Source organism: Perca fluviatilis, chromosome 19 (assembly GCF_010015445.1).
Source record: "Perca fluviatilis chromosome 19, GENO_Pfluv_1.0, whole genome shotgun sequence".
Taxonomy (NCBI): Eukaryota; Metazoa; Chordata; class Actinopteri; order Perciformes; family Percidae; genus Perca; species Perca fluviatilis.
This window is the reverse complement of record NC_053130.1, coordinates 10,961,401-10,985,337: the sequence shown is the minus strand read 5'-3', so window position 1 is coordinate 10,985,337 and position 23,937 is coordinate 10,961,401. Positions and strand designations below refer to the sequence as shown.

General features: G+C 39.3%; 1 protein-coding gene across 1 annotated transcript in view; it reads right to left on the bottom strand.

The window, feature by feature from the left end:
• The window catches only part of srbd1 (S1 RNA binding domain 1), a 52,720-nt gene extending 32,680 nt beyond the window's left edge, over positions 1-20,040 (bottom strand). The window contains exons 1-14 of the mRNA XM_039784507.1: positions 19,919-20,040; positions 19,380-19,450; positions 18,693-19,113; positions 18,292-18,531; positions 17,434-17,600; positions 16,397-16,514; positions 16,098-16,236; positions 15,566-15,662; positions 15,185-15,371; positions 9,992-10,095; positions 9,153-9,260; positions 8,729-8,886; positions 7,556-7,646; positions 7,144-7,251 (exon numbers count right to left, since the gene is read on the bottom strand). Coding sequence (XP_039640441.1) covers positions 7,144-7,251; positions 7,556-7,646; positions 8,729-8,886; positions 9,153-9,260; positions 9,992-10,095; positions 15,185-15,371; positions 15,566-15,662; positions 16,098-16,236; positions 16,397-16,514; positions 17,434-17,600; positions 18,292-18,531; positions 18,693-19,113; positions 19,380-19,450 — 2,009 coding nt within the window. The 5' untranslated portion in view covers positions 19,919-20,040. The remainder of the gene's footprint in view (positions 1-7,143; positions 7,252-7,555; positions 7,647-8,728; positions 8,887-9,152; positions 9,261-9,991; positions 10,096-15,184; positions 15,372-15,565; positions 15,663-16,097; positions 16,237-16,396; positions 16,515-17,433; positions 17,601-18,291; positions 18,532-18,692; positions 19,114-19,379; positions 19,451-19,918) is intronic.
• Between the last annotated feature and the right edge of the window lie 3,897 nt (positions 20,041-23,937).

The following is a 23,937-nucleotide window of genomic DNA, read 5'->3' as shown; positions in this document are numbered from 1 at the left end:
ATGTCACAGCCTTTCATGCCCTTTAGACTGAACATTGCCCGTTTGGTGGGTAAAAGTGAGGAGGAAGAAGCCCACACCGAACTAGAGTTGAACAGAGGAAAACATTTCAGTTTCCTGGGAGCAACAATTAGAAGCAGAGCTCCTTCTTTTCCTGTTCACCAAATAAATAAATATCTAAATATATTTTCATGGTTGCACAAAAGATTATGGAGCTCCTTTGTGACATACAAGTCTTGCTCAAATAAGAAAAACAAACACAATACTGTATTTTGGTAGAATCTGTATTTTTACTATACTTTTCCAATACAATTTACCTTTCCTAAATGGTTATACATGCCTTCCTCTATCCATCCTGTATTAATTCTAAGATGCAACCTTTTCAAGTACCCATGGGTTAATTTTCCTCCCCTGAAATGAAGATACACCCCACAGCCAGGCTGTGGTCTTTCCATGCCTCTAAATCCATCTGTCCCCGTGCTCCTCCTTCTATGCAAGCGTCAAACCTTCGATAAGGCCAGAGTGCCTGCATCTCACTCAGTCATCGCTTCTTCTGCCACTGTATGTTCATCACTCACTCAGTCTGGCCCTGGGAGCATGCCTGGACACAGGACATGACAGGGGATACACACACACAGTCATAAATACAGTCTACACCTCTGTCCTCCAGGTCCATCAGCTAGCCAGTAATAATGATCTCATCCCGCCAGGAGTGAGCTGGAGGGCAAGACGGTCAAGGTCTTGCCCTCTAGATCATTAAGCATGTCTGTGTGTCAGTGCAGCCGTACACTGTTGGCTGTTTTGAGTAGGTTTCTTGCTGCGACTGCTTGTATTGCTCTTGGACAACTCTAAGTATGAACCAGTCAAGGAGAGAACGATGACTATTACTAGGAAGAGAGATGGCCTACTACTCATATCAGCCACAGAGTACAACATCAGGCCTGGCTACGTGTGGGGAAACTAGTCTAAATTAATTGATAGTACAATGTTAGACTCTAGCAAAAAAAAAAAAAAAATCTTTATGACCCAGCAAATTATAACAAATGTCACATAGTTCATTTCAAATTTGACTTATTTCATATGAATACATTGTAATTCATCAACTAATTAATTCAAGGTAAACACTGATTTGGAGACCCTCAAGGATAAGTCTGTTTGTTCATGAAAAAGAGTAACAGGGTCATCTCAGAGCAAGTGGTCAACAAATCGGATGTAGTTTCTGTTTGCCTCTAGCTGTGTTTTGTGTGTGTGCATGTCATCATCACAACTGCCCAACAATCTCGCTGACCTTAGCCCACATAATCTGCCCTCTGATATCATTAACATCTGTCAAACACTGTCAGCTTCTCATTCTTCATGCATACAGCCACAAACACACATATATTAAAAATGTATTATAGCGCAATCATTCAACATTGTAAAAGCAAACAGAGTTTAGTTGAACAAGCTAAAGTAGCCACCATGCCTCAGACAAAAACATGATACTAGTAACACTCTCTGGTTTCAATCCTTTTTTTCTTATCTAGACAACTCAGTCCAATTAAGCATACAAATTAGCTTCAACCATTAACCCACAAACATCAACCTTTAGAGATTAGAACAGATGGATTATGCAAACACTTGACAAGAGCAAGTTTGCTTTGTAAAGTACAGTAGTTGAGAAAGGCTGTCAACATCTTAAAATTCTGTTTGTATAACTGAAAAGGCTTTTTTAACTGCAGATAAATGTGAACCAACCCATTTCAGGGATTTTGTCTGTAGGGGGATTTGGGAAGATGGCAGGAAAGAAATTGGAGCCGATGACAGGTCCACTTCGGTGTGCTGCTACAATATGTAACACTACAGGAGTTATATCTTGAGTGTTGATAGATCAGAACTCACAGTGGTATGTGTGTGCATGTGCCTTCCCTACCAATGAGCTCCTTGCACAAAAATCCAGAATCACCAGCTGACGAACATGACAGAGACCACTGTGCGTCACCAAGAAAAACACTGCAAACCCCACACACACACACACACACACACACTCCTGCGCAGACATCTGTCTGGACGGTGTTGAGCACTTTTATGAGCTTTGACAAAGCCTGCATGCTCTACCAGGCAGGGCTAAAGCACAGTGACAGACAAGGTCATGCTGCACTGGCCTGTCAAGGAGCCAGAAAAGAAAGACACACACAGAGACACACACACACAGCAGTGTGCTAGCCATGAGCAGGTGTTAATGACAATGACCAGGTAGTAATAATAATCAGAACAGACACATATTTGCACATACTTCACACACACACACACACACACATACCCAGATCCATATACATACTGAGTGATAAGACATCTACAACCTATTTTAGTCAGAAATGTGGATTTTGTTTTCTAAACTGATGTCACAAACTGACGCCCAGCAGGACACAGCTGTGTGGCAAATAACCTGATGTGCATTCAGTGGGGGCCATCACAGACACAGACAAACCTTGTCAGCTAAATAATACCTCATGCTGTATAATGTCCTGCAGGAGGCTGGCCATTCATAGAGGCATTGTTCAAGCTTAATCATGTATGGTTACTTTGTTGTACATGATCTAATCGGGGCATGAAAAGTTGAATCTGGTGATTTATTTCACACTTGGCAAAACAACATTAAAGGGAGATAAAGGACTATTGCATGTGATCCAGTTGAAAAGCGGTCACACTTTATGATGTGGTTACAGTTCTTATACTCACCCATTTGAATGTAAAATTCTATGGGTCTTATGTATGTGGTCCATTTACTAGCTTTTTCTGAAGGTTTTCGACAGCATCTCTGTCTTTAACAGTGGATAGAGCAAATGACAACCAGAGATGCAGTTGAAAGCTTCAGAAAACCCTTGTTAATTAGACCTTTGTTTAGAATGATATTGTCAAAAATATGTTTAGAACATCATTTACATCAGCTGTAAATTAGTGCTGAAACAATTAACCAATGAAGCGAGTACTCGATCATCAGAAAATTCATTCATCCAACCATTTTAATAATGGAGTAATTGCATATTGTTAAATATTTCCGAGTTAAAGCTTCTCAAATGTGAGGATTTGACGCTTTTCTCTACTAAATGTTTTGGGTTTTTTAGAGTTAATCTGTTGCACAAATAAAACAGACCAAAATATGACATGATTAATTGATTATGAGAAAACTTGTTAGTTGCAGCCCTGCTTTAAATATATAGTTAATGTCCATCAATGTCTCTGTTCCGTTACCAAAAAAGAAATAATCCCAGTAATTTGATCACTATCTGTGACATATATTAGATTTATGGCATGGAGAGACACATACTGGCCAGTCTTTTATACATATTTACACCTATTCCTCCACTTAATGACACTACTTAGACATGCACACAAATATAGAAAAGGCCACACTCCTTACAAATTATGGAAGAGGTGACTCAGAAAGTACGATGAGTCTACTCAAACAGGACTAAGGCACTAAAAACTGCATACATACAAACAACATACAAGTAAGGATGTCCCGCAGGCTGCCATTTCTGGCTGTCATTCCAGCTGAGCATTGAGGCAGAAGGACGGAGAGAGAGAGAGACAGGCGGGTGGAGAAGAAAGGGTGGGTGGGGGTGGTGACACAATGAAGGCTCACAGGGAGACAGGAAGCAGATGGTGCAAATGAGGCTGTGGTATTTAATGAACTACTGCACTGTCAAAGAGGAGAGGCGAGGAAAGGAGAGTTTGTATTACCTATCTAAACCACAGCCATTTAATACCTCAAACATTACTTTCAACACCGGCAGTGTCACATTTTAATGGCTGATCCCACCTAACAAGGTAATGATGTTAAAAATCCTCATAAAATGAAAACTGTTCTCCAGCCTGGCGAAATAACACAACGAAAACAAAATATAATCACTCTCTATTTCGCATACACATTCTTAGTTTTTTTGGAGCCAGAATACATCTTTTCAAGAGCACAGCTGCTTTCAGTAGCACAAAGAGAGAGCAGAAAAAAAACAAGGGAAGCCAAAGAAACATGGATGGTAAGGTGGAGATGGAAAGAGTCAGTGACTTTGTAAATACACTGAAGCAGACCGGGCAGCATTCAGCAGTGTAAGGTCGCTGTTTGTGCTGGTGGTTTTCCACTAACATGACTGAGCCAGCTTCCTATGCATGGGCTGCCTGAAAGACTTTCTACACCTGTCGATCAAAGCCTGTTTGAACCTGCTTGGGTATAAGGTCAGCCGACCAGTGTTCATACATATAGAAAAACCAAAAAAAATAAAACATATACCAGAAACTGGGTCAATTAATTGTACTGGGGACATTCACAGCAAGCACTAAGACCCCTTGCTGTTTCTGATGTTATATGGTTATTCTCCGTCATTGCAATCGTCTTTGTAGCCGTGGTAATGAGGTTTCCCTAATGGCAGGTCAGGGTCAGCTATGGGTCAGTCAGCAGGGGAGTAAGACCCTCAGAGTGAGCAACAACCGTCAGTCCTTGAAGCCAGTAATCGTTCCCTGCCCTCCCATTATCATCTATCAACATTCACCCATATATCTTCAATGAGTCTTAAATATAAAGAAAATAAACACACATTACTAGTTTTATCAGCAGACATGTGCCACCCCTACTACATCCTTAAGGAAGGCACAGAATCATTAGCACCTTCAAAGCTGGTGTTGAATACTATACAAAGAGAATGTCTGAATTAATTGTCATTTGGGATGTTTATGATTTATATAAAATTGATTAATCACGTGGCCGGGTTGGCTCAGTGGGTAGAGCAGGCGCACATATACTTGGAGGTTTATTCTAGGGCTGGGCGACATGGAGAAAAATCAAATATCACGATCATTTTGACCAAATACCTCAATATCGATACCACAAGGATATTGTAGTGTTGACTATTGGTGCTTTCACAAAATATTTACACAATGAGACTTTTGATAAATAATCATCAGTAATGTGGATATAATGACTAAGTGGGTAAAGGCAAATAACAGAACAGTTACAACAGTCTGGTAAGTTCAGAACATGACATCACTTTACTGTAATGCAGCCTTTAAAAGCAGGAAAAGATAACACTTAATGCCATATTACGATATCCAAAATCTAAGACGATATCTAGTCTCATATCACGATATTGATATAAAATCGATATATTGCCCAGCTCTAGTTTATGCCTCGATGCAGAGGTCCAGGGTTCAAATCCGACCTGTGACGATTTCCTGCATGTCTTCCCCCTCTCTCTCCCCTTTCTCATCTAGCTGTCCTATCAAATAAAGGCGGAAAAGCCCCAAAAAGAAATCGTAAAACAATTCCCAAGTGCAGGGTGTACCGTCTCCCCATCCCTGGGATATATGTTCCATTTGTGCAGGTGGGATAACTGCACCATGCATACCATGAGCGTTTTTTCCCCATACGACAGGAAAGGCACAGAAAAAGACGACATGTTGGAAAGTGAAATAATCTCCTGCCATGTTGTGTGTTTCTTTTGCCTTACAATAGAGCTGAAATTTAATTTGTGGTCAGAAATGTGAGGTTAATCCCACCCAGGTATTACATATATCCCACAGTGTGCGTAATACTGACTGGGCTGTCACAAGAGAATGAGACAGAAGATTGATAAAGAATAGAAAAGTGCAACAAGAGCAGTCTGTGTGTATATTTTAATACAGACACTGATTCCACTTTAACTTCTATGTGTCTGAGCCTAGATCAGCCACGGTCCACAGAAACCAAAGTGAGCCATGAGACCAGATGACTCCAGGGCGATATCATCTGGATAACAACAACCATATTTCTATGGCTAACGTCAAAATAACATCTCTCTGCTCTTCCAAAGTTCATGCATTTGCAAAAGCTTTTATTCCACAAACCCTACTAAGGAAAAGGCAGACCATTTACACATGTGTTGCGTGCTGCAAAAATATAGTTAATCATATCAGGTGATATAGGCCATTCAGCCAACACCACATCAAACAGAAGTCCAACATTCTTAGGCGTTGTGAAAAGCACAAATGTTATTAGCTCCAGTAAAAGAATGAACAAGAGAGACATTATATCAAGATGTTAACTTCTGCTGCTCTGGAGGTGCTCAAGTCTGCTCAAAAGAAAAAAACTGTCTTTCATGAAAATAATCAAGGGGAAGTTAACTTAATAAACGCCCCACTTTGACCGTTTCTGTTCTTGCAAAAAGACAGAAAATTTAACTTTAGAGGAAAAAAAGTGGGCTTTTACACCAAAGGTATGACCTTTAAAAAGTGTGTATGTGTATGAACTCTCCTATGCAGACATGCACATTCACGCACAGCTCAGAATCATTCTAGGCTGTGGTCCCAATGCTAACCTCAAGTCAACAAACACACATGGAACTCAGCAGAGAGAGAAAGAGACAAGGAGAAGCCAGTGGTTATTATGCTTGGACCAAGGTTCTGTGCTGTTGTATTCTGAAGTGTGGACTGGGCCTAGTTACAGATAGAACGTGGACCGCAAAACGTCTCTTTAATTGAACCGAAGTGAAACGAAGTCCATATGTTTTTAATAGACAATATTCGCTTAAAGTGAAACATTGCAAATTGTCTTTCTCTCATCTGTGTCCAGCTCTTTCACTCCCACACATTTTCCTCCTCTGTCCTTTACTCTTTCACATTGCTAAATCCATTTATTCACACACCCTTTCCTCTCCTCTACACACTTAACTTTCCCCATTTATATACCGCGACCATAAATTCTTATTTATCATCATCATTCCGGACCTCACGGATACCCCCCTTCGTCCCACTGTCTTCCCCATCCTGACATACCTCTCTCCTACTATTTTTAATAGTAAACTGAACACTGGCATTAAATATTTACAAATGGCACTCAGGAATATTTCAGTGAACGTTTTTTTCTGAAAGGTGTGCTTGAGGAGTTTTTCAAACAGTGCGAAATATAAAATGCAGTTTGTCTTACTTAAATAAACAAAATGTTATGTGTAATATTAAATAATATCAACACATAACAAATAATATCTGAATCATGTGGACCCAACACAATAAATATCAAACTATGCCTCTGGACAGTAGGTTTCTTCCATCTATTTTCTATACCTATTTATCTCTATTCAGGGTCACGGGTAACTGGGCCTGTTCTAGCATAAACGGGATGAAACACCTTACCAGTAGGACACGTCCAGGGGGTGAAAAGAGCGCCTAGAGATGAGGTCAGCGAAGACGGACTCGGTCTCACGACACGCTGTCCCATTGCCAATGACAACCCTGGAACAGCTAATATGGACAGGAGGAAGAGGAGAAGAACAATGAGGATTATGAAAACAACCATAACGGTTTAAAAATGAGGTTAGGTTCCCCGTTTAATATTATGTTCAGTGATACATCAGAAAACAGACAAGATGATTCAGTAGCACTACTACGTTATTACTGCTGCTACATACATCATGTAGATTGGAAAGTTACAGCAATAAAACATTGATTAACAGAACACAATTATAAAAATGCTAGATTTTCTGACCCTGTATTTAACTGTATACTGTATACTTTCAACAGTGACTATTTACACAAGCAGCAGTACCTGTATTTAATCATAAGGTGGCGCAGTTTGTCTGCTTCTTTTTGCTGGCCTGAATTATGCAGGTACACAACATCAGTATGGAGAATCTGACCTGAGAGCAGGGAGATGAAGACACCAGAGGGAGAGAGAAAATTATGATGACAAGAGGGGGCTCAAGAGACTAACCTATATACTATCAGCTAATGTATCTCCACTGTATGCTGTCCGACAAAGAAGCAATGCCCTAAATCAATCAAATAATTGATGAATTCCACATCTTTACTGCCTAAGCCTCCGCAGGAAGTCCAGCACCTGACAGTTAGCTGCTTCCTCAGTGAGGAGTGTAGCTCTGAATGGACAGCTCTCTGACTGGAAGTCACATGAGCTAGGAACCACCAAACCGGTAACCACACCCTGGTGGGCCTGATGCCCGATATATACCTGTGTCTGCCTGTTGTAAGTGTGTCAGCGTGACTTTTGACCACACAATCAGTCACCCAGAGGGTGGTACCTATTCTTACGCAGTGTGAAGTCACACCCACTGAGGCAAATGCTGTAGCATACAGTACAGTACAGCAGACCCACATAATCCACCCACCAGGGTCATGCCAACTAGCATCTAGTCTCTGACATGCACAAAAAAATATAGGCCATTAGCCATTAATTTGCCATGGCACTTTAGCTTTAATAGTGTGATAGAGTAGATACTAATATGATAATAGAATAGATATTAATAGGTTACAGTTACAGAAAAATACTGTTGAAATACCGTTGAATTGTTTCTGTTCCTAAAAACGCAGCAATTTATTTTTATACTAATTGGATGTATCAACGACCAATTACATGCATGAATAGAAGAAAACATGAATTAGGAGATAGTAGTAGAGCTATAATTTGTGTAAGAGTAACATATCTGAAGCCTATGAGCTGTACTTCGTATTACTGATTTTAGATTAATGCAGTGGCACAGGATACACCTGCGTTTGCTGTCAACCACAATGATCAACATGCGTGATCCAACCCGACGCTGTAGCCTCTCAGACAGACTGTCAGTTTTATCTACTATGATGTCTAGAGGTTTCAAAAAGAGTGTAATAAAGACGATGGCTTATTCTTAGCAGAATTAGAGCTCAAACTGTTTTGGATGCAAAAGTAGGTGGTTTCAGGAGTTCAGAACACTATGTGGTCACTTACTAGTGGGGGAGAGAACTGCCAGCTTACAGCCATGTCTAAAGCCAGGGTCCACCCCCATGATGACACAGCCCCTGACAGGACACACCAATAGGCGCTGACGGAGGTTCCGCACAAACATGGCGATTGACTCCTTCTCTGCTGCACTTGTCAGCTTAGTCCTAAAGAGAGAGAGAGACAGAGAGAGATGGTGAAAGAGGGAAAGATAGGCAGAGGAGTGGGGGAAGATATGAACAGAGACAAATATGTGGAGGATAGTTGTATGGTGATGGTAAAGAGAAATAAAGAGAAAAAACAGAAGGAAAGAAAGAAAGAGGTGAGGGATGGGGAAAGACGAAGAGGGAATATGGACACAGAGTAAAATCAGTTAAGTGGAAAAAAAAGCCTTGAGAGCACACATGCACATTAACAGTCACACTTAAAATACCTGTAACTTCTAGTGAGAAAAGGCAGAATAAGCCTTTTATAAGAGTCCTCTACTGCATTCTTGATGATTGTGCGAAGTTCATCTCTTGCAAACGTCCTCTGCCTCCACCTGCATTAAAACAGGGCGACAAAATGGGATAATTTTTTTTCTATGGGTCATTTCCAATGATAAATACAATCTAGTAAAAGTAATTGTGACTTTGTCTAGTCAGCGAAGCGACATCCCATCCCACACACAACAAAAAGAGCCAGTCTGTGCAATTGGTTGCAACTGGTGCATAGGTGTTTTATTATCAGAACATTTCTTTCAAACAGATGAGACAGCCTTATGATTAAATATTAAGTGCAATTTTAATTATTTAACCTTTATTTGCACAAGATTAGTTGACTGAGGACATATGTCAGCAAAGCCCTGCTCCAATTTAAAAACAAAATGGTATTGTGTGTATTGTATTGTTTTTATTTAATGTTTCTGTAACCTAAAATTCAAAAGAAAAAAAGAGACCAATTTAAGTATGATTTAAAAACTATTTGACACAGCAGTACATATTAAAGTGAGAATTCTACGATTTAAGAAAATCTCTTTTTTTGAATCCACGCTTCTTTAAACTGTAGTTTGTGAAAAAACAATTACAAATTGTTTGAGTTTCTGCTCATTATTTCTCAAGGTAAAATCCTCTCTGAGGAAACCTAAAAAAACAATCATTGACATGGCTTGTATAAAAGTGAGGAGCTTTCATATTTGTCTGGTTGGAAAGTATTGTCATGGTCAGGATTTCAGCACCAATTCACTGTAAATCCTTTATTACCAAATATCGTGTGTGTGATTGCGTTTCTGACCTGTTGTTGATGCACCACCGAGTGAAGTCACTCTTCACCTTGTCGGGAATGTTCACTTTCACCGTCAAAATCTTCAGACTCTCCCCTCTGTTGATTGCCAGGGTCTACAACACACACACACGCTTATGTAACTGTAAGACAGAGATATATTTTATTTATTTGCAGCAAAAGGCTGCAGTTTGTTACTAAAATGTCAGTTGAATTTACAACGCTTTTTACAAAGCCACAAGCATTAAAATCTAAAAGGTGGTGATTTTCATTTTCAGAATGTGTTTTAACTTGGAAGCAAAGGGTAAAAACATACACATAAGGCTTAATTTGGGTTAGACAAGATTACTGTATACACTACGAATATGTATAAAAAACATGTCAGGCACCGAAATCTCCACACGAGCACAAAAACAAAATATTTTAACTTTCCGCACAAATGCCTGTAAAAGTGATGAGCTTAGGAGTATATCCTGTAGCCAGGCCTGTTTTGTTGTGTGCTAGTCCCCCCTCAGAGGAACTGTTACATGCGGTTAAGCAAACTGTAGTAAGTGTCTGACCTTTTCAGTGGGGAACCTTTAGCCCGCCACAAAACAGGGCCAAGAAACAAGACGTCAATCTGGAAACCAAGCGGAAGAAGCAAGATGACAAATGCCACCACTACGCCACCATCAGCACTGAGACCGCAAGGCCTACCCCCACCTACACTCACACACGTGGTGCCACAACCATTACCACTCAGCAGTACCCTCGGATGTGCTGCACCGCCACAACACACACACACACACACTCACAAAAAACACAAATACAAAACTCAGCTAATGGCATGGCAGAGAATTAATGCAGCGAGGGTGCTTGAATTATGATGAAAGTTACATTTCTCTTCTGTTGGCATGTTTTTGCCCTGGGCTGCTGCACGGACTGTGATGAGATTTCTCAAACAAACAATCTTCATCATCAAAGTTTAGTTTGCTGTTGAATACATTTTCTGAACATGTGGGAAAGGCCAAGAGTGAAATTAAAGTAGTAAATAAAAAAATTTAAGTAGTAAATACAAAACTGGCTTGCTAAATGCGTGTACTCAGGGTTCGGTGTTCAATCTTTTAGGACCATTTTGTGTAATGAAAAAATGACATTCGGTGTTTACATGATGGTCATGCATGACCGATTCCTACCCTTCCTACACCTAGCACGCTGTCGGTTTGTTGAATGTGGGGATAAAAAATAAAAACTCTATGGGTATCATCGAGTAAAAAATAAGTAATGGTCAATAAATCAATGTTTTCAAAAAAACAAAATGGCAGTAGTTGAAAGTCTCAAACCTAAACATTATCTATTGTTGGTCACAATACTGTAGGTAAGTACTGAAAGACAACAGAAGCCATACAGAAAACTGTGACTGACTATACACAGTGCTATGGTGCATGAATAAAAGACTATTTAAATCTTAAATCATCTATGTACTTACTAATTATGCAGATTCTTTGTAACTGATATAGCACATTTGCCAAAAACCCATCCTTCCATTTGTTGCCTGCATGAAACACACACTTTAAAGCAATACACATAAGCACTGCTGCATGCAAATGCAAACGTATTCTTCCGAGCATCCTATAATTTAACTACCAAAAAACTAAACAAAAATAATCTTCTCTTTGCCTTGAAGCTAAACCCCAACTGCGGTAAATGCAACTATGCCCCACCAAAATTCTAAACATTTGGCTGTCTTCAACAGTTGTGTGATCTGTGTCCTTGTTCTGTTTTCCTTGGATACTGGCCACTGACCTCGCTGATGTTTGCACATCTCTCAGTTTCTGCCTGGGTTGGGTCACTGGTGGGAGAAAGAGGGTGATCTGAGAGGAAGGGTGATGTGAGACAGAGTGAGAAGCGTGTGTTTGTGTGTTAAATGGGCCAGGAGTGACATGTGGCTAAGTACTGGCCAAACCCTTACAAGACCAGACAGAACGTCTTTCCAAGATGCCCCTTCATCCTTCCACCAGCCCCCAAGGGAGGGCAGTCAGCCAACGTCTTCTCTCTATCTGTCTCCTTCTCTCTTTCACCCTTTCTTAGAGGAGTACCATCATCAACACATCCATCTATCCGACGTATCAAGGATAAACAAAAAGATACACACATGCAGACACACAGATTCACAGCCTTGCACACTTTTTGACCTGGCTGCAAGTAAACCCTTATTTTGTCTTGTGTTCTGAATGAAAAAGAAAATTTCAAACAAACAAAAAAAGGTTTAAGGGAAATGTCACAGTTTTCACGATTTGTTAAACTGTTTCACTGTTTTTTAAGTTCAATAAATGCAAAATCTTTCCAAAAGAGATCGTGTTAAATAATCGTGATTTCAATATTGACCAAAAAATCGCGATTATGATTTGTTTCCATAGTCAAGCAGCCCTAATTACAACTAGTGAAGCATGTGGAATTAAGCTACATTTAGTGAATATTATTCTTGAAACAGTATGAATCCAGATAAATATTGACTCTCTAAATATCCATGAGGATAAGTCACCACAAGGGATCTTGGTCTTTTAAACAAACATAAAAGGAAAATCTCTGTACTACTCCCGTCTCTTTTACACTCTTATTTTATCCATAAACAAAACACACAGCACGGAGTCTGACAGTCGAATGTTGAAACAAACTTCAGCTCAGAATGAGGAAGGAGGTAAAGTATTTCATTTATCACTAACTGTACATCAAAGTTTAAAATGTGGCTTTACCAAATGTTTTATTAGTTATTTCATTATATCAGTTGTAAATATTTTATTTTACTAAGTATAAAAGAAGATGACAGAAGGAGATTAAACAGACCAGAAACCACTAATGACAATAGTATCCCACTATGTATATTTTTGGGTGGGGGCCATTCTTGAAATGGAAAAGAGGTTGTTGAGGTCCTCCAAAATGTTAAAACACACACACACACACACACACACACACACACACACACACACACACACACACACACACACACACACACACACACACACACACACACACAAAAACAAAAAAAAAAAAAAACACACACACACACACACACACACACTTAATGTATGTGAGTGACAGTGCAAATAAACTGGTTTTTCTCCACCTGTCCATCAAAAAGAAGTGTTTAATTGATGAAACAGTTCCATTTAACCAAGCTCCTCTGCAGGCGAGCCCCACACTGAAGCGCTAAACTACCATTTGATCACAACGCAAATCACATAAAAAATTAGCCCACTGCACGTTCAACAAATCCACATTGGCATAATTCAGAGCATACCGCCTGCTAATAGCTATAAGGTAAATGTGTACGCGAAGAAGAAGACCTCAAATCAAATCTGACAGAATTAAATCTGAGCTAAGCATCTCAACTAGATATGTCAAATGGCTTTAAGACATAATACCAGAGCCTTGTATACACTAACTTTAGATTAATTTCTTTTATATACAGTAATATAATTCCATAAAGGCATACAACAGGAGCCTTATTATATTCCGTAACTCGCCATAATAGAAAATGCTTTTTCGGTCTGAAATGAATTAATCGATTAGTGGATCGACAGAAACTTAATTAGCAAATATTTTGATTAACTGATTCAATTAAATCGTTTCAGTCTTTTTACAAGCTCCTAAATTGTGAGAATTTGCAGATTTTCTTTGCGATTGTAAAATTAATGTGTTTGGGTTTTGTACGGTTAGTCGGACAAAAAAGCAACTTAATGACATCACCTAGAGCATTTTATAGACCAAATAATTAATCAATTAATAGAGAAAATAATCTGCAGATTAACTGAAAATGAAAATGTATCCCAAAGTGCATTTGAAGCAGACAATTAATGTTTCATCCTTCTTTACTACTGGCTGTGTATGAATTTGTCTAATCAATTAACACTTGGCAATACCTTAATTCAGATTCTATTTCCTGTATCATTCCAATATGTATACCTTTTTAAACCTAAAATATTACGGATGTAATTTCTTGATTTATTTTGTCTGCCACCACAGGCATGTTCACTGGACCGACTCTAAAATCTTTCTATCGCTCCCTTCATAAAATACCACGTCCTCTTCTTTTAACAAACCACCAGAGCCGGGGCTTATTAAATGTGCTAAAAGCAAACGGGCAAGTGTGTGCTTACTGCTTACACACATGCCTCCTGTCAAAACACATCTCCCACCTGCACCCCCTTCCCGACAACTTGACGGCTAGAAAAGGTTCACTTTAGCCGGAATCCGACAGCTAGCAGGGTCACAGCAGCCTGTGGATTTATGCTCCATGACAAAAGCGAGTCATCGAATTAAAGGCCTCTGTTCACAGGACAGGAGAGGGGAAAAGGGGAGGTGTGGAGTAGATTGGAGGCCTGATGTTTAGTCAGAAAAAAGAGAGGGAGGCAGATAAGAGCAAAGCAAGTGAGATCAAGTGACAGACGCACCTCGACGTCGCTCATCTGTTCATTCTCTCCCTCCCTTTACCACCCCCCCTTCCCTCTTCCCCATCCTTCCGTCCGTCTGTGGGCCCAGCAGCAGTAGCTGTCACTACAGGAGAGCGCCTGTCAATCAAAGCCTCCTAATCCAATGGCATGTCAGCAGGGGACATGTCACATATGTTAAGAGGAGAGAATGAGGGGACTTTCAGGGTGTGCTTGTGTGTGAGCAAGTGTGTGTGCATGCATGTATGTTTATGTGATTGTATGACTGTAGGGCAGAGCGCGGTTGCCAGAGTGTGGTGTGGCAGAGAGGCAGCGGGTGATGGAAGCTGTGGTGACACATGAGGCCCGGGACCAACTCTGAGTAACCCACTAGTCACTAGAGGGACAGAGGGGGAGCAGAGGAAGCAGAGCAGGGCACAGGAGGGGTAAATATGGAGGCACAGACAAGGCTAACTGCGACTGACATGGCTAGCATTCAGAAGCGGTACACGTGAAGCAGACAGAAATGACACAAACACAAACAGATGGTGTGTGTGTGTGTGTGTGTGTGTGTGTGTGTGTGTGTGTGTGTGTGTGTGTGCACGTGCATCAGTCTAGGCAAAACATACGATACAGGTGTGCCGATAAGTATGGTCCAGTATACTTTAATAATTAGTTTTTGTTTTTGTTCATGTTAATTCATTTCATATGTATTTTCTTAAAGCTTATTTTTCCCTTATACCATAAAGGCTGGTGATTTTATTTTGAAGGAAAATGCCTCGTTTTGTCTTGCTACCTGATGGGGCTGGATGCGATGGATGTTGCAGGTGAAGTCAACGTAGAGGTGAAACTTGTCAATGTCCTTGTTTTTATTTTGCTGGGCCCCTGGTGCTTTGTGGCCTTGGACGGACTTGTGCTGCTCTTTTTCCTTTAGTGCTGACTTGGACACAGAGGACTGGATGGTCACAAAGCTGTTCTCACACCTGACACAGCAAGAGAGAAACACAGAGGGAAAGAAAGAGGAGGGAACTGTATTATTATCAAATGTAGGTTTAAAAAATAAATAAATAAATAAAAAAGGTACTCCGGTAACAATATCAATGCAACACAGTAAAAAAAATAAAACCAATCATCACAGAAAATTTAAAATGCTGTGTGCATGCAGATATGTCCTCACAATGTTTTCACGTAGGTCAGTGTCTCAGGGTCTTTAGCTATCATATCAGCCAAGATATGCTCCACACCTGTAGCCACTTCTTCCAGCGATGACAGACCTGACACACACACAAATATACAGTGTACTTAAAAACAGTACTGTTTTGGACCTTTAATAAGCACTACAAGTCTGTAAGAGTAAATATAATTTCAACAAATTGTTACATTTTTCACTTTATTTAAATGTAATTGTATACGTTTGTGGATAAATATGTGTTATCTAAATCTTTAACATTTTTACCATTTGAATCAAAGTTAAAAAATATCTAACCAAATCAGTGACCATTAGGTATGTGCCCTAATTCATGTAATATCCCCAACAAATCTGTCCATAATAAATAACTAGTGTGAGTAATTTCACCAAATGTGAGTCTACAATGAGTCTGACACAAGGACAATAGGTCCAAGGGGTTCTTGTCCAAGCATAATGCTAACCTTCAGTGCTATGTTTAATTTAATGTCTAAAAATGTGTGTGGACGTGTTTATGTCTTACCTTCTGTACCAGGTTTTACCCATGCCCTTAAATCCAGAGTGTGCGGTGCGTCCATGAGGGCAGAGGCGGCTGCCTCAAGGCCGAGTGCTTTGGCCCTGCGAGCCTTCGTCAGCTTACTGCCTTTCTTATAGGGAGAATACTACAGGCAAAGACAGACGCACCAGACCGAGATGAGTGGCAAGGAGAGGTGTAAGAACCACATTCAGGTGTGGATGAAAAGTCTGGATAATTAATATTGCAACCAAAAATTTGATCTCCAAATGACACATATTTCTTTAGCATAAAAATGTGATTCTGACCACATGATCCAGTTCATCAGCTGATCGGCAGCTCCTCAGGTTTTGTTCCAGCTCAGCTGTCAAAACCCCGTCCTTCTTCAGGGTCTGAATCACAGACTGGGTCTTCTTAGCTAGAGAGCTGAGCAACACACACACACAAACACAAATGTACAAAAAGAAAAAGATTATCTAAAGTGCAGAATTAAAACACACAGACACAAGATAAAGTGATACACATGAAAAACTATCACACACTGTTACGTTACTGTTTCGGGCCTTAATACTTGATGACTAGCACCATCTAGTGGCCAATGTCAAATATGCTGTCTGAAAATTAACCCATTTCTCCTCAGCTCATATGAAAAAACGTTTCATGGTTACAGCAGGGTTTTTCCTAGCCTGGATGCCAGTCGAACTTAGCCCCACCCACAACATTCAAGGTCGGGAAGTGACTACAATCTGAGTATGACGATGTCAGGCTAGGTTTTTCCTGCATAGAGGAATTTTTGGCAGCCCCCAAAGAAGTTTTAGCCAGCAAAAAGGAAAATCACCAGCAACAAAATGATAACAATTGAGAATAAAAATAGCAATTCAAATCCTCTCTAAATGTGTTTGAGAGCAATTTACTCAACAAACAGAACATAAATATGAGAGCTAATCTCAGTTTTGTCTCCAGAGTCGGGCTGTACCGGACTCTCTCTTTGATTTATTGAAATATTTAAGTTAAGTTAAATTTTTATTTACTCAAGCATAATATACATTTTTGTTTATCAAATTGTCAAAAATAACAGGTAAATGCATAGATTTCTGTCAAATAAGGTAAAACCGACTCATTGCCTTTACTGTACGCCGACTGATCATGCTTACTGCCGTGTGTAGTCACCCCCCAAAGGCCCATTCTGAGACAGGAAAAACCCTGCTACAGCTGTATAAACGAAACTCTGAATGTAAGTGTGCCACTACATGCAATAAATTCGTGCTGGCAAGAATATGAGTGAGTTATAATGAGGTGTGTTAGTTTCTCTTTTGGTTAAATTTAAGATATTTCATTTACTGACCATATCTCCTCATATACCAGCTGGACATCTCGGACAGCATCGGCGTCCATGTGGTTAATCATCTCTTTGCGGTAGCGCACCATGAACGGAACGGTGTTGTCCTCACGAAGCAGCCGAATGATATTTACACACACCCATCGCTCCACACATGTCAGATTGGACAGCAGCTGAGGGAAAGGACACATACATATATAACATAGATACATAGATATTAAAACAGTACATATACACACAAATAGATAATTAAGCAGTACGACACTGCCCATAACATCCAAGGGTTAACTTTAAATAGAAAGAAATGTTTGTCCATGTTGGAGCCAGTATCTGTTGGTGCATTTACAGTATAGAGAGCGGTTATGAAAAATATTACGCAAGTGTGTAATAAACATGTATGTTCTCCTTCACTGTGGGTGGTGGGTCATTTGACTGTTTTGTTGTAATTTTGTTTAGCTATAAGCAACTATGAATATGCACACACGCACACCCTGGGGTGTATAACTCCCCAACTTAAAAACAGCTTGAGACTTTGAGTGTTTTTAGTAATGTAAGAGAACAACATGCAATGATAAAGTGTTAAGCTACCTGTTGATATTCCCCATCCTCTCCCATTCTTTGAGCCTTAGTGTACACAACCCAACCCAACCTTCCAAGGTAATTGTGTTAAAAAGGTAATGTCCCAATTAACAGCTCAACAACATTAATGCTGTTTGATTAATGGTCATGTTGGCAATTGCAATAGTGTCCTAGTGTCCTCTAAAGTTAGCTTAACTTAACCTAACAGAGGTAGAAATGTGAAAGCACTTAAGTGTTGCTGTTTGGCCGACAAACATTTTCCCACACCGACAAACCCTACAATACCTCTATCAAGTCCCAGTTCATATTGAGTTCATTCCTCAGAGTGTGTGCTTCTGATGATGGTAAAGCAGTTGGTTGTCCCAAGCAGGCACCACTGGTCTTCTGTTTCTTTTGACACGGCTCATCAAAAGTGAAATCCTCCTCCTCCACTTCCTCTTTCTTTGCTTTAAGGCCAGCTAGTGATGACCCTTCGCCTGCCCATCTTTCTGCCTGATGGGCTTCTGACACGATAAATGACACCCTCTACAAGGAAAAACAAGAGAAAGAAAAACAGAAAGGAGGTAAGAGAATATTTTTTTTTTACAAATTATTGACAAAAATAATATGACAATATATTGTTTGTTTGTTTGTTTGTTTGTTTATATATATATATATATATATATATATATATATATATATCTTACCTCCTCCTTCATTCTGATACTAGGCCCACTCTCTTCTGTCCTCTCTACCTCTGGACAGTCTGTTTCTTCTTCTCCTTTGTCTTCTCCAGCCTTATCATCCTTTTTGCTTTCATCAATATTTTTCCTCTTTGTTCCAGTCAATCCAGATGCACCAGAACCCTTCAGAACTTTGGGGGCCTGTGATTTTCGCTCTGCTGCAGTTTTGCGTGGTGCTCTTGGCTTAGGAACTTTAGGCACTTTAGGAGCTTTAGGTTGTTTGGGTGCTTTCGGCTCCTTTGGTTTAGCAGTTCTCTTGGCAGCTGTTTTCTTCTCCCGGGCTGCTGCAGGGGCTCTGGCAGTCTTGCTGGGGGCTTTTGGCTTTGGCTCTGCTGGCCTCCATTCATCACTATCCTCATCACTACTCACTGTCTGAGAAAAAGACCTGATAATAGAGTAGAAACAAAGTGGTAAATCAGCTAATTCTAATACATGGACAGGATTGAGCTCTTTCAGGTAAATTTTGTATGTTTTCCCCAGGTTTACCTGCTCTCCTCCATTATAAACACAGGCTAGTGTCTCTAATGGATTACATATTCTTATTTGCATAGTCTAATAAGGTGGGTATGCGTATGTGTGTCTCCATTAGCCGTGACCAACACCAATATGCTGTTGTTGCATAAAACAGATTAATAAATGAAAATCACTTACAAGTCTGAGTCCATAACGTTATCTCCTTTCTCTACAACTTTGGCCGTTGTTGTTCGGGGTCTTCGCATCATCTGTTGGAAAAGGTTTTAAGTTAGCTAGCGTTACATCAAAGCTGTAACCTTACCGTTAAATAATGTAGCTTCGTTAAGTGACTTCGTAATGGTTATAATAAAAGTAACGTTAAATTGTCAGCGGTTTAACGTTAGCGTTGTTTTCCAGTTAAGCTAACTAGCTAGCTATATGTCGTAACCCAGCAAATGACAGTTAAACAGAGAGCAAGAACATGATACGTGCAGCAGCATTGAATTTACGTTAGTGAAGCAGACATGAACTTGCAAAAGTTGTCGAAGTTAGCTATAAAAACCAAGGTTAGGTTAGGTTAGCGTTGACTGTTAATTCAAATTTGGCGCTCCACACTGATGCTAGCAAAGTTAGCTGGTTAAATGGCACATCAATGTGGCATATAGTTAAATGCATCTATGCATGGCACTATCTTCCCGAAAGACAGAAAGCGTAAAAGATACGTGGTAATTTCATACCGTTGAAAATGTTCAGATTATTTATGCGTATTGCGTTGGAAAATAGTAGCTAGGTAGTGAAGCACAATGCCTGCTTCCTGCAACAGTACGAGTTCAACCAATGGCAACATCCAAAAGACTTAAAGGGCAAACACCTTCATCCTCCTCGGTTGGCAAGTTAGCTTACAGGCCTTTACCGCCCCATTGGCCTGGAGTCTACTGCAGTAGATTGACTAAAAAATAAAAAAAAGAAATAATTTTGGTTTCACACTGATGAGTTTATTTAATATAGTAAAAGAAAAATGAACACGTAATAAAAAATAGTAAAATTTAATTTAAAAAAATGTGACAAGCACAAGGGACAACCAGTAAGCCCTGATCACAAGACCTAAGGGGCCTACAGCATATGGATTGCAGGTCAGAGATGTACTCAGGTGCCTGACCATGCAAGGCTCTATATGTAAGAACAAGACCCTTAAAATGAATCCTGAACATGATAGGAATCCAATGTAAAAAGGATAAGATGGGAGTGATGGGTGTCGTCATGCTGGACCTGGTCAACAGCCTTGCAGTGTGATGAATCATATCTAGCTCAGATTGTGATACAACAGACCTGAGTTTGATATGTTGATCAAATACCATGATGATTGAGGGTTGAAGGTTGAAGGAGCTTTGAGACTGATTTCAAAATCAGCATCCACTGCCCATCTGTTCTGTCCGTAAATGGTCTAACTCATAAAGAGGACAGGGGAACTCCGTCTCTTCCTTCCTTCTAAGCTCCTAGGGGTTTTCTTAATCTCACCTGCACAATCTTTATCTTACATTATTTTATTTTCTTGTGTTACTGTTGTCTTGATTTTATTGTGCAAAATAAACAAATTCAATTCAACTTCAACTTCTGTCAATCACTACGAATAACTAAGACTATTTATCTTTGTATTTGATCGATTGTTTTGACTTACTGTAAATGTTTAGCTGTCTCACCACATCCCCCTGTGCTCACACTTCCTTTAATTTGCCACTGCTTCTCAAATGCCAGACTTCTGTTGATTCCCTTTTGATGTAGTCTACCTTTTTTTGTTCCTCAAAAGTGAAAGTCAAAACAAATAAAAAACCTTTTAAAAATACTTCACCCAATTGTCTTGGCTCAATAATTATATGGTACTTGTTTGTCCACATTGTGAGAAGCAGGGCCGTTTTAATCAGATGGCTTGTACCAGTCTGGGTCAAATTACCATAATTGTGGAACAGCTACAGCAAAAGCTTTATTAGTTTAGTCTTAGCCTTTTAAAATGACCTGTCTGCAAGTACAACATGCATGCGCACAGAATTTCCCAGAATTTCCATACTGTACATACATAAAGAATAGATATACAGAGTGTTAAGAAGACATGATCACAGGAGATCGCGAAGCAGAATGGGTTTAAATGTTTATAAAAAAAGGGCTGGGTATTGCCACTGAATTCCCGATTTGATTCAATTTCCAATTTGATTCAATATCAATTTGATTAGGGTTATTTCACTTAAAAAAACTATTTTGCTTAATGTGAAAGAGATTCTACAAGAAACCCTCTAACCTGTTGCATTATTAAAAGTATTAATGTTTACATTAAGAATTGACCCCAAAGCAGTTGCATTAACGTAATTTTTATTTAGCATGAAAACACTACAGCAGTCAACACACTAAAGTGCACTCTACAGTGACATTTCATTCAGATATGTTGAGGTGAGAGATCAAGGGACCCCTTTCAAAATGGACATGCCAGTTTTTCCATCGCCAAATTGTAGCCTTAAATTGGAGCATTATTTGACCTCCTTCCTGACAAGCTAGCATCAAATGAAAATCAATTTAAATCGGAACATATATTTTTTAGTCCTTTAAGAAATAGTAACATAGTCTATCCTTATGTCTGTACAATCCTTTTGGCAGTTTTCCGTGGTAAAGACATGATAATGGCATACCAAAACAACTTGATAACCGTGTAATGCTGGGGTCTATTGGAGATTGTGGGACCTGAAATCTGGTTCAGGGGGTATGACTTAGGATTAATCAATCCTGAACTTCAAGATTTTTTATTTTATTATAGCAAACAGGGAACAACAGCGCAGAACTTTTAGCACAGGTTTATTAATAAAGTACCTCAACCCAGAAATAATGGTAAGGAATAATGGTGTGGAATACTAAGACCAAAACACTAATATTAATAATATTATTGCAGTAATTATTTATAATGCAGGTTGCTATATATTAAATCTATAACCCATGGTACAGGTTATCAGTATGGCTTGAGTTATTTCTGTGTATTCTTAAAATTTGTATCTGTTTCCTTATCATTACTGTACCAATATCATCAGTTAACAAATTTTTAATTAATTACAAAATTTAAACCATGTACAGATATATAAAGGGAATATAAACCTCTCAATCGGCTGTTTCATGATTGCTAGAGATCTTTTAACTCTGGTAACAGATGATGCGTCACCATGAGGAACCAATCAGAAATTTGGTTTAAAAAAAAAATCCAACCAGAGTTGTGTTGTTGTGAGTGTGGGTTTTCCCCGCCTGTTGCTTTCAGTTCCTTCTGTCTCTCCTCAGGCATAAAGGTAAAATCTCACTGAATTCTGTCAATTAACAAAATAGTTGGCAATTAATGATAGACTAATCGATTAATCGTTGCAGCTCTAAATGAAAGACACTGTTGAGTTGCATCATTAGAAGTGTAGAATCCACTACACTATTATATATATATATATATATATATATATATATATATATATATATATATATATATATATATGCGGTGGACCTGCAGTTTTCTGGGAGTTTGTTCCAGATATGTGGAGCATAAAAACTGAGCGCCGCTTCTCCCTGTTTAGTTCTGACTCTGGGGACAGGAAGTAGACCTGTCCCAGACGACCTGAGAGGTCTGGGTGGGTCATAGTGTAGTAGCAGATCAGAAATGTATTTTGGCCCTAAACCGTTTAGTGATTTACAAACCAGCAAAAGTAATTTGAAATCAATTATTTGAAGCACTGGAAGCCAGTGTAAAGACTGGAGTGATGTGATCCACTTTCTTGGTCTTAGTGGGGACTCGAGCAGCAGCGTTCTGAATCAGCTGCAGCTGTCTGATTGATTTTTTTTAGGGAGACCTGTAAAGACACCGTTACACTAGTCAAGTCTACTGAAGATAAAAGCATGGACAAGTTTTTCCAAATCCTGCTGAGACATAAGTCCTTTAACCCTTGATATATTCTTAAGGGGATAATAATCTAACTTTGTAATGATCTTAATGTGGCTGTTGAAATTCAGGTCTGAGTCCATGACTAGGCCTACACCAAGATTTCTGGCTTTGTCTGTTGTTTTTAACATTCAACGTCGTTTGAAGCTGAGCGCTGACTTTTAATCGTTCCTCTTTTCCTCCAAAAACAACCACCTCAGTTTTATCTTCATTTAATTTAAGAATGTTCTGGCACATCCAATCGTTAATTTGTTCAGTGCACTCAGTTTTTGTATTGGACTATAGTCCCCAGGCGATATTTACATAAAATAAATATATTTACATAACCCATGGTACTCTTCTTCAGAACTTTGAGTGTATATTATCTACCCTCCAATGAGCCATTGATTTCCATTAATCTCCATTAAAATCAATCAGCAGACTCTTGAAACGTTTGAAACTGATTTGTGTGGTCCATCACACTGAACGTGTAGACATCTGTCAGCACTTACTAAACAATTACCAAAACAACAATAACAAAACTGCTTAAAGCTGCTTGAGGAAAATGTGTGTGATTTTTGATATTGGGCTGTATAAATAAAATTGACTTTAACTGTGACAAAAGTGATGGATTACCAATCAAGCTTCCAGTCTGCTCATTTATTTTGATATTGTAAATATATTTACATAACCTTCTGCCTGGGGACTATGCAGACGACACGTCCACATAACTATATAGTAGAATAGTCTTATGTCAACCTTTCCACCTACAGCAGTATTTAGTACAGAAGGATTCACTCTTCCCTTAGGTTCATATAAAGG